The following is an 11,927-nucleotide window of genomic DNA, read 5'->3' on the forward strand; positions in this document are numbered from 1 at the left end:
AAGTCTGGATGACAATTAAAAAAAAATTAAAAAAAATGACCTTGAGATTTTTCAGGAAAAAGCTTATTAGAGTCCTTGGCAAGAGTTGTTCCAGTGGAGTGAAAGGAAAGGAAGGACAGATTGAAGATTTCAAGTAAAGAACTACAGGAAAGGAACTTGAGGCATCAGTTGTAAATGTTTGAAAATTACATTCTTTGTGAGCTGTTTGTTTTAACGCAGCTGTACAGAGATATTATAATGCCTTCAGATTTCCCTCTGAAGAATCAGCAGGAATTACTAAGCGTTGTAGCTGAGGGCCTAATCAGACCCAGATGTATCTTTCTTCTGTGCCACAGAGAAGGTGAGGGTGAAACTTCCCTCCTCATCAAAATGGACCACAGTTCTTAGAAAATATATTAAAGTACAGTGATGATGCCAGTATTTTGCTGTCTTTGTCATAGCTGCTTGTCATAGGCAAAAAAGAATAACTTGTAGCAGCAACCTGTAGCCTGGCTGTTCTTTTCATCAGTGGCAGTACCAGCATGTGAAGTGTTAGTTATATTGTGGCTCATGAATCTGTAGTTGAAGAAGGAGGACTGGACATCCGTTTTAGAACAGTGATTTTGCTGACACATGTTGGTAAATTTTGGAGATGGTTAATTTTGAGAAAGAAGGCCCTGAGATTCAGGGAAGGGTCAGGTTAGCTGATGGGTTAAGGAATACAGTGGGGCCTGATGCTGAAAAACCTCTTCTTTTCTGTCTAAAAGTAGCCTTTCTGACATTATTCTGGTTTCCAATCATGCTTGGAAGATATCTTCTTTAATTCACTTCAGTGCAAAATAAACACAAATTTCAAAAGTTGCTGTGACATGAGTCACATGCCGTGATACGCTGTTGTCATCTCCAGCTGGTTTAACTATAGCAGTATTTTTTAGCTGCTAGTCTGTAAATCACAGCTGTTAATAGGCTAGTTTTACAGGATCTTTAAAAGGTAACTAATTAAAACAGCTGATAATCAGAGGGATTATAGTGACTCTAGAGCAGTCTGCATGGCCACTGGAAATGTTTTTTTGTGTTTGCATACCTGAATACATTGAAAAACAGTGAAGTAAAGAGGAGTGCTCAGAAAATCATACAAATTAATAAGAATAAATTGTCTTAGTTTGATTTTCCATTTTTTGTGGCAACCTGTCAGTGTAATTTACAATATGAATGCATTTGTCAGTGTATGAGATTCTGGTTATCTCTGATAGTCACGTGAAGATTCTGACTGCACCTCTTCTGTCTAGCCTTCCATGATGTAGTTGTAGACAGCAGTAAGATCCTTCTTCAGCCTTCTATTGTTAAGGCTACAGAGACCCACTTCTCTCAGCTTTTTTTTCATACATGATGTCCTCCAGCCCCCTAACCATCTTGGTGGTGGCTTTCCACTGTTCTCAAACCAACCTGATAGTCCACCACTGACATTGTTTGCCTCTGTATGCCAAACTCTCTTGTACTGGAGAGCCCACAAGTGGCCATGCTGCTTCAGGTGTCATTTCACCAGTGCTGAGTAGAGGGGAAGTTAGGTAGGATGTCCTATAGCTCCCCAAATCCTCCTCTTGCCCTTCATAAGGATGAATATTTTCTCTTTTCAAGTCATCAGGAACCTCCTCTGATCACCATCATTTCTCACCAGTGATGAGGGGAATGGTAGAATCCCTATCACTGGAGGTTTCGAAGATGTGATTGGGCAAGGTGCTAGATAATCTCCTATAGGGTCCCTTTTTCCACAACAGGTTGAACCTGGTGTTTCAAGGTCCTTTTGAACCTGGGCTGTCTGATATTTGATTCTATAGCTCCTAAGGACAAAAATTAATGAGGGAGTTGATGGAGAAAAACAATACAGCTTTCCGCATGTGTTATTTAGCCCTCAGAAATTAGAGTATTTTGAAGTAGTGGAACTGTTTTGATAATTTTTGTATAAATATTAATCGTGCAGAAAACTCCTACTACATTGGCAATCTTCAGTGCAGTTACTAAGCAGAACAATGTGTTTATCAGGTCAGGCATATGAATTACCCTAGGTGTCCCAGTTACTGCTGTATAGCTTGTGGAGGTGGATCAGTTTACATTTCAGCTAAGCTGAGGCTACAGCCGTTTCATGCTAATTTTAAAAAACAAGATAGCAAGCAAACTTAATTTCCTCTGCATGTTTTCTCTTGAGCTTGTTACAGCTAGATTACGCTACAGTGTTGTCTGTGTCCCCCAGCCCCCTCCACCCGCCCACATCTTTACTGGACTCAGAGTAGCTTACTAATATTTACTGAAATCTAAAACTTTTCACTGTGCTACTTATATCACGGAAAATACATAGCTTCTGGTGCTTCTTCCATGAACTAAGTAATTCTTCTTGTATGGAAGTTTCTGAGAAAAATGGGGACAGCTGAATTTTCCTTGTCAGAAGTGATTGGTTTACACTTGAGAAGCTGTGCTTTACTAACAAATAACTCAATACTGACCCAATAAGATCCTGTATGGAATTTAGGTTATCTTTCTTTTGAATATTGTGTGAAAAGAAAGGTACACTGCTAAAATGAGCTAAATAAACTATCATCAACAGGTTTGGAAAAATACGAGAGCAAGAAGATTCCATGCATTCCATTTCTTCAGCAGACAACAGAATCCAGTATTTGAGCCAATAACACCTTCTTCCCTGGTGGCTGTTTTGGATTTAATATTGATTTTTTTTTCTTTTTTCCTGAGTCTTCTTTGAGAGATTGCTTAAGTAGAGTTCATATAACTATTTTCCAATGACGTTTTTTAATTCGGAGAATGTTAGGGATTTTGTTGGTTTTGTTGTTGTTTTAACTTGTAAATCTGCTTTCTATGGAGAGCAGAATGACTTATCTAACTTCCAGTAGTCTAGGTCCTCATCTGGGTTCAAGGTCTACTTGCGTGTAATGAGATGTACAGCTCGCACCAGAGGAACATGTGCTAATAGAGATCTCCTCAATAGGACCATCTCTGGGACATCTTGGTTCTGTCCTTACCTCTATAGCAAGTTTGGAGGATGGAGAAGGAGGCAGGCCATTAGGAAGATTCAGTATATACAGCAAGTTGTCTTTGACTAGTTTTGATACCTTTATATCTACTTTGCGCTGCCTATTTAACAACTGGAGAATCTTTTTTTTTTTTTTTCTTTAATGACAGATGGCTTGCTATTGTATTACTCTTCAAAAGCGATGGCAACGTTGAATTATGCCTGTTGTGTTAAGTAAGGCAGACACAATTTTGTAAGCTTTATGCATCTTGTAGAGTCTGACAAATAACAGTTATAACAATAGTTAGTGCTTCATGTTCTCAGACTGCTGTGAAAACATTAGTTAATATTTTAATGAGATGATGACTGCCTTGGCTGCTTTTTCTACTTTTTTCGGTCTTTGTTGTAATGAGAATTTGAGCACAGCCAACTTCAGAAATCCACAGCTCCACAGTGATGCTAAGAATTAGGTTGGAAAAAGGGACCATGCAGTGATTAAAGTGTAAACCAGGGAAACTGAATGTCCACACAGTTTGTTAAAATGCTACTTAACACTGTGTTCATTTAAAAAGTAATCAATAATTATTTTTATAAAGTTTGTGGCATTTAAAATACAGGTAAACAGTGGAGGAATAGATACCATCAAGCTTGGCTGTAGGATACACTGTGTTCTCATGTGAAGATCATTAGTTTTATTATGTTACGGTAGTGTTGGATAAAGACTCAGGAGGATAAAACTTTTTTTTTTTCTTTCTTTTTTTTTTTTTTTTTCATGCATATGCTAAGCCAGAAACCATGTTGTTCTGTTTTTACTTACTGGCTCCCATCATACTACAGTGAATCAAAATGGAGGTTTCTTTGTCTGAATAATGTAATGAGAACTGTAGCTTCACTTTTCTGGCATTCTACTAAATTGACTTGTTCCTCTCATCTATCTTATTCTTTTTCATGGAATAAACACATAAAGATTGAAGGCTAACGAGGAAATAATACTTGCAGATGATGTGTATTTGTTATGCCACTCTTCATGCTTTTGCTCTTTGCCCAAGAGCTGAAAGTTCCTTCAGCTCTTAGAAGGTAGTTGACAGGGTTTTTTTGAGAACAGAAAAAAAGTAAGTCTAGGATGCTTTTTTGTTAAGTATAAAGGACGTAATTTTTGTTTAATATATGTCTAATACAGTCTCTGTTAAAGAACTGTAGCCTAATCATTATTTTAATCTTTTTAATGTTTTCTAGAACACAGCCAAAAACAGTTTTTGCAGAAGTGGAACCAGAAGATGATGAAACAGACAAGCCAGAATGGAAAAAACGTAAAATTTGAAGAATTTGGTATAACGAATACTTCAAAAGCATTTGAAACAAAGTGCAACATTTCGTTCTTTTCTTTTTTTTTTTTTTTTTTTTTTTGGTTTTTGGGGCAAAATTTGAAAGCATAAAATACTTCAGTTAATAAAAACTTGCTACAGTGTAAAAGGGAATGTATTACAATGGATTGTAATCCCACATCTGAATTTATAATAAGGAATGAATTATTTTATGGAAAGGAGAACTCTTCCCTGTCAGTTATTTAACTTCATGATTTAAGAGAAAAATATTTGTCTCTCTAATTTTTAATAGATCTCTAGTGAGTCCAGTGTTTTACCAAATGTTTTTTGTTTTTTTTTTTAAAGCCAACTTCACTAATACTTTGTCACAACAGTGTACAGTGATTTTGAGTACATAAATAAAATAATACAGTTTCTCAGGCTTCTTTTTATTTTTTCTAGTAAGGTGTGATAAGCTATCCCAAATAAAGAAAGCTTATACTTTCATTTAGATTTACTAATGTGAAATAGTCCACTTTAGTTCACTTGTGTTTAAATTTTAGAAAAAAAAATCTAGTGTTTTTCCTTAAATAAATGACATTCCTTTTAAGAATGTGTAGTGTTTCACAGTAGGCAATTTATATCGCTTTTATTTTTTAAAAATGTAAAATAGGAGTGAACAATTATAGATTTTGTTTTAATAAAAACAACATATGTTTGTTGCCTAACTGATTTTGTTCAGGCTTCTTCTCCCTATTAGTTTGTATTGATTAGCATTAGATAGAGCAGACTTATGTTTATTACCAAGTCTTTGTATATATTGATATTGTTGTATGCCTGAATTATGTACATCTTGGCTCACGCTCTGAAAACTGATACCATCCTTTATAAAGTCTCTTACAGAAGTATTAAAAGTTTGAAGTTTTTAACATGGAATTGCAATTCTGAATTTAATAAAGTGAAGGACAAATTTAAAACCAATGTCCTTTAGGGAAAGAGAAATGAACCTATGTTAGATTTAGGCATTTATATTGTGATTATAATAACATATAATAAGTATTGTGATTAGAATAGTATGCAATATAGCAAGTGCTCTGCATTTGCACAAGTAGAGAGCAAGAGACATCATAACAATCAAGCTTTCTTAATTATGAATAGATCTGAAGGCATAATTTAAGGCTATATTTAACCAGCACTTAATCACCTTCCTAACTTGTAAGTGTGTGGTCCTGATAGAATCAGAAGAACTTATTTTTTTTCCTTACAGCATTGTTCTGCATCACAATTTTATTGTATCATTTCTTTTTCCAAACTTATCTTTTTCTCAAAAAAACATTTCTATACATTAGGGAAAAGTAAGCCTGACCTCAAAAAGTGTTGTGAGCATTGGTGTAACATTCCGAAAATTAAGTATTTCCACAGCTTTCACTCAATATAGTCTTTTGATAAGAGTGAAACCTCACTAAATAATCCACAACTTGTCTTTCTCCCTTGTAAAAAATGTTTTAGTACATACTTATCTAGAATAGCAAGTACATGCTTAGTTTACAGTTACAGCTGTAATATGTAGAACAAAGGACTTAATACCTAGGTAAGCAGTAAATGGAGGAGAAAAAGAAGTAGAAGATGAAGAGCAGCAGTTGTCAATGCAACCTGCTAAAGACCTCACTGTGCAATGTTTCCCTCAGCAAATTAATGTCAAATGGCATTGTTTCATTTAAGGCTATTTTTTATCTTTTCTTTATTCATATAATTCACTAGAAAATAAAGCATTTTCAAATAAATTTCTGTAAAATCTTGAATAATATTTTTAAAGGTTTGATATGTCCATGGCATTAGAATGAAAAATAACAGTTTATCTTTTTTTGTTGTTGTTAGAAATTGTTAACTGAGACAATGTGGCTACTAGGAAACAGAGCAGGAGGGAAAGGCAGATGAGGAAAAATGCTGCAACTGTTCTCTGAGCTTGAGGGAAGCTTCTTCTTTTATGTTATTTATTCAGATCATCTAGATCTTGTTTCCTAATTCTTAGAAGAATGAGCTCTGCAAATGAGCCTTGCAGAAGTTCTGTTAGAATTACTCTGAGTTTGTTGTTGTTACTTACAGTGATTAAGTTCCCAAGTGTCTTGAGTGACTGTTTTAGCAGCCTAAAATTTAAAATAACGTCTGTGCAAAAATGTATTTAAAAGTTTTAAAACTAACTTAAATTGTACATGTTCTTGTACTTCAACTCCTGTCAAGGTTTGTTTCCCATAGTCTTTACACTGAATCCAGACAGCATGTTCACCAAGGCAAATCTTAATGCATTTTTAAGGGCAATTTTTCATATTGAACAATTTAATGGTAAGAGTTAATCTGGTCAGGAATGAGATAGAACAGTCTGCTTGACCATACTTCGTATAACAAGCTCTGACTCACCTTTTTGAACTGTCCAAGGAAAAATATTAACATGATTAAATGTTTGGTATGAAAGATACACCTCTACATGCAAATTGGAATATTAGAAACAGTATTTATATTGATTTTTTTATGAACTTAATTTTCTTTTAAACTTTACCCGGGACCTAGGTTTTAGTCATTGCCAAGCTGTAATTTTGGTCTCTCATGTGTCCATATCGAGTGCTAATGTAGCCAGAGTCTAGATGGGCTTTTGCTTCAATATTTCTGAAACAAGGTGGGCTTTTTTGTTTGTTTGCTTACTTTTATAGTAGACTTCTTTACGAGGTGTCACAATCATCACTAGCATTTTAGCAAGCACAATGGCTTCTGTGGTGTCATCTCCAAACCTGAACATTTTTCTCCGTGTTCTGTTCAGCTTCTAAATGTTTCCTTGCAGCAATTTCTGGCCTTTGTGCTGATGACCCATACAGTACTACTCACCTGTCCATAGGGTCAGGACTTTGCCTGCCAGATCTTTGTAGCCCATCACTTGGTGGGTTGCCTGCCAAGTTTCACATTCATTGTTTATGATTTTGCTGTTGCTGTAGACGTCGTATTTTGACTCTGTAGTCCTTTGAATTGCTTACATATCTTACTTTTAACGACTTCAGCAACAGGTCAGGTGATCGCTAAGGCCTTCTTTCCTGGCACTTTCGCTCCTGACTGTTTGCAACTGCTTTATGGTTGCTTAAATTCCTCTCTGCACAAGTACTTCCTATGACCTATAACGAACTGAACGTTATATTTTTGCCTCTGTTTTTGCAATCGTTAATGAGAACTGTTAATCTGTGATCAGAGGCCTCTGGTCACTGTCTCTTTGCTTACAATTACATGTTTAGTTTGGTATTCTCTGTCATGCCTGCCTTTCTCTGTTGGGCTGTAAAAGAGTATTCTTTCTGGGAAGAGAAACCATGAATCTTTATCCTATCAGTTCAATCTCTGCTGGACCCTATGGAATGTTTTGCAATGAGTGGCATTGTTGAGGAGAAGTGGCATCCTCTTGGTTGGATCTTTGTGAAATGGACCCTGTGGAATGTTTTGCAATGAGTGGCATTGTTGAGGAGAAGTGGCATCCTCTTGGTTGGATCTTTGTCCATTGGTTTCTTTGACCTCTGATGACTCCGTGGGCATCCAACTTGAGACATCTGTAGCTCAGAACCTCATTTAGTACTGAATCATTTGTTAATTTTGATGTCTTTTATTGTGGCCTGTTAGTCACAACAGTATTGCAAAATCCCTCTTCTGTTTCCTGGTCATGTTAAATGCCTGTGTATCCTCCCAGGCTGCCTCTCAGCAACGGGAACTTGCTGAAAGACCCCCAGCTCAGCTCATTAAAAATCAGCAAACTGGTTCTGACTTTTTACCATGGGCAGATTAGGACGTGAGATTCTGTCCCCTGTTGTTATCCCTGAGCTTTTCTCATCTGTTGCACCATCTCATGCACACAGATAAATGAAAAGTTAGAGAGTTGGACAGCAGAGATGTCCTTATGCTTCCCTGGCATTGAAGCTTGGAATCATCTTATTACATCAGTTTTCAAATTGCTAGGATTTTTGGCTAATCTCATTTAAACACAAGTTTGTATACAATATGTGCTTCATCCATCCTCTGGGACTCCAGTAACTAATTGCTTCATGCAGTCTGGACTATCAGAAACATAAGATATTTCCCTGTAGCATATAATCCTGGTCAAAATCTGCCTTGGTTGCAAAGGCTTCCCTTCCTACATGCAAAGGTAATGGGGTATGCTGACAGTCACCCACTTGGCAGCGGTGTCCTATACTAAAATACCTTGTTGGAATCTCCATAACCTAAGTGTTTCTTGAATGGCTTGGCAATACGTCATGATATTTTCTAACGGCTGATGGTCAGGTAGTGTTTTCATCTTTTACTCCAAGAGATAACTGAAAAGAAGGCTGATGCAGAAAGCATAGTCAATAAGCCCCTTCCCCTGCCTTCCCTTGCCTTCGTTTTTAAACCTTAGTTATCATGTGTTTCTGCAGAATTGTTGTATGTCAGGGCTAGTACTTAAGATTTTTTAGTCCTTCAGACAGATATTCCTGTGGGTTCTGGCCTTTCCTCAATGCATCATGAAATAATAGATGCAGCAGCTAAATACCTGCTGCATGGACTAGATGAGTCCTTGAGAAATTATGTAGTCCATCCTTGACTCAAGTTACAGGTATACACCCGAACCAGTTCTGTCATGGTTATTGGATCAGATCTTTAAATGCTACCATGGTAGAGGCTCCACAGACTCCCTAAGCAATCTGTTCCAATCCTTGAGTTTTCTTAGCAATACAATATTTTTCAAAAACTCTAAGAAAAATGTTCTTGCAGCAGTTTAAGTCCACTATTTTCTATCCCATTTCCAGCAGCCATGGAGGTCATTTTATGACCTTCCATTTTGCAGTAGCTGTTTATTATATTTGAAGTTTTCTATCTTCTCCTGTCTCCTCTTTTTTTTTTTTTTTTTTTTTTTAAATCCCTTAATGTTTGCTTTTTAACATACCATTTCTTTGTTTTTCTCTGCTGTGTTCAGATTGTCCATGTTTCTTGAATTGTATTGCACGCCATGTATTCAGTGTTTCAGATAAAGCTGCTTTTTTAGAACTACTGAGTAAACAGGAAAAGTGCGTGTATGTCTCGTTACACTCTTGTTCTCTGCAGTTTGGCATTACTGATTTGTGTTCAGGTTCTAATTCCTCCCCTGCCCCCATGATGCAGAACCTCTTCTGCAGGGTTGCTGCCCAGCCAATTCACTGTCTAGCGTTTATGTATTATTCTTACAGTATTGCATTTTGTCCTTTGTACTGAGTTTCGTTGCATTTTCTCAGAATGTATCTCCATTTTGTTAAGTTTGTTTTGAATTTTCTCTTGATCCCCAAGTGCTTACAGCTTTTTACAGCTTCCAGTTGTCAGGGGATGTAATTAATGTATTCTCTCCTCATTCAGCTAAGTCACTGAAACTGCTGGTTAGTGGCAGATCCATAAGGCTTCCCATATGTATGGGAAGGAAATGTTTTATACAGCATTAATTTTCTGTAGACTTTCTAGCAAGTCTACACAGAAATATTTGGAAAAACAGTTGGCTTTCCTAGAAATTGCTGGACTCCCTTCATGTCCTTTGGTTTCATTTCTTTAGTGGCTTTGTCACTTTGTGTCCAGCAGGAATCCTTCTGACATTTACAGTGTTTGATGTGGGAGGCCTCAAGACATCCTTGTCCTCAGCTTTTCAATACTCCACATTCTGAACATATTTCCAGCTTATTCCAGTTAAGTGTTTGCATACTGAATTCTCCCTTCCTTTAATTTTTCTAAGGTAATAAAAAATGTGATCTGCTATAATCTTATGTAATCTATGAATTAGCAGTAGGGCTAACCACACACCTATAGGTGTCCATCTGCTCTGATTTACTCTGGGATTGAATTACAAAATTCCCACCTGCTAAAAGCTGTGAAACTACAATGACATCTGTGGTTGCCTTGCCTGTGGTGATTTTGTTGCCCGCCCATTGAGTTCCCAAAACTCTAAACATGATTGAAGCATCAATGTTTTTTGTTGTACGGCTTTCCTGCTCACCATCTGCTCTAGTATTGGCCTCAAGAAGGTTTTACTGAAATTCGTCATTTTTGTCTAGTTTTTCTAGCCCAATGCTTGTCAAGATCACAGGGACTGTGTTGTGGCTGACTTCATAGTCCCTCCAGAATCAAATAAACTGTTAGGCTTAAGAACATAGGTGTGCACGTGGACATGTGGCTTGCAGGTAGCATAGTTTGCCGATTTCCTTAGCACTCAGATGCTAAGGAACTAGAAATTTATTGGAGAACATCTCTCGAAGTTTGTCTTCAGGCACTATTTGCTCTTCTCTTGTATTCTGTGCATGCCAGTGACCACCCCGTGTCCCCATTTCTCACATCCCTAGGGACACTTGTTTCTAGACTGGAAATAGTCTCACTGTTTCTTCTTGATTTCCACAGTGATGAGATCTTGCTTGATGAAACCTGCATCCATCCCGTCTGGCATTATTTGCCTTGATGATGTGAATCTGTTGTGCAGCCTCGGGTAGAGGAATAGAGGCAAGGGGTAACAGAGGCTTTGAAGGTGTGTACACGAGACTGTACCAACCAACACTGGGGCTAGAAGCAACTCAGCAGTGATCAATTTCTTGTAATTCAGAGAACCCAACCTTGGGAGCAGGGTAGGCTGGTTTTAGGAATAACAAAGAGGGGAAAAAAATGAACTGTCTTAAATACAAAGCAGGCCACGGATCATAATCTGGCCATAACATGGAACTGTAGAGAAACAAAGGAAGATCAGAGGGTCATTGTGTCTTGCAAAATGTTCAAAAATAATCCTACGGGTATTCTACAGTGAGGAAGAAAGCCTCATCGTCAACACCCATCTCATGGGAAAGAGCTGTGGATGCTAACCACTGGCTGCAACACCCCATCTTTGCCATTGCCTGTCAGACTGGAGCCATCAGCTTGAGCGTCAGTAGGTCAGGGAGTCAGCAGGTGGGTGAGAAGAGAATGTGCTAGGAATTGTGCCTATAATAATTTAAATTTAAAATTTTTAAAGACTTTTCCCAGTAATATAAATATTATATATATATTTATATATATATATATATATATTTGGCACTGTATATTGGCATGTTTCTTTAGCCCATATAAACTGCACAAACAGCAGTACAGCCTTTCTATACTAGTTGGGTGTGTTTGCTTCTCTTATTACTTGGTGGCATCTCTTCAGTGCTGTGAAGTCTAAATTTGCAATAGTTGTGAAAGAAAAAGACTCCAACAGAACTCAGGAAGCTTGGGAGTTCACATGTGATTCTAATAAATGACATATTTTACCAAACAAACATGATTTTCTAACACTACCACGTGTGGCATCAGCAGGTGCTGATGAAATTGGTGTTTAGATTGCAACTGGCTCTTCATTTGAAATTACCTGACTAAGCAGAGGCTAACATCAAGAATCTGCCAAATAAAGATGTCAGCATCTTCAAAATAGCCTCTGCAAGCAATATTGTCAACAATGACTCTAGGTTGTTATGACTTTTTACAGTAAGATCTTCTTGATTCTTCGCAGAATAATTTAAATTTATCTCGATATGTATTTTAATGATGTTGCTGAGTTATTGACTAATGAAAATGTAGGTTTGTTATGATAGCAT

At 37.1% G+C, this 11,927-nt stretch overlaps 1 protein-coding gene across 1 annotated transcript in view; it reads left to right on the forward strand.

The window, feature by feature from the left end:
* WDR70 (WD repeat domain 70) overlaps positions 1 to 6,089 on the forward strand; it is a 141,112-nt gene extending 135,023 nt beyond the window's left edge. Inside the window, exon 18 of the mRNA XM_035309542.1 lies at positions 4,238 to 6,089. Within this exon, the coding sequence (XP_035165433.1) occupies positions 4,238 to 4,322 (85 nt within the window). The 3' untranslated portion in view covers positions 4,323 to 6,089. The remainder of the gene's footprint in view (positions 1 to 4,237) is intronic.
* The last annotated feature ends 5,838 nt before the right edge of the window (positions 6,090 to 11,927 follow it).

The sequence above is a fragment of the Oxyura jamaicensis genome, chromosome Z (assembly GCF_011077185.1).
Source record: "Oxyura jamaicensis isolate SHBP4307 breed ruddy duck chromosome Z, BPBGC_Ojam_1.0, whole genome shotgun sequence".
In the NCBI taxonomy this organism is placed as follows: domain Eukaryota; kingdom Metazoa; phylum Chordata; class Aves; order Anseriformes; family Anatidae; genus Oxyura; species Oxyura jamaicensis.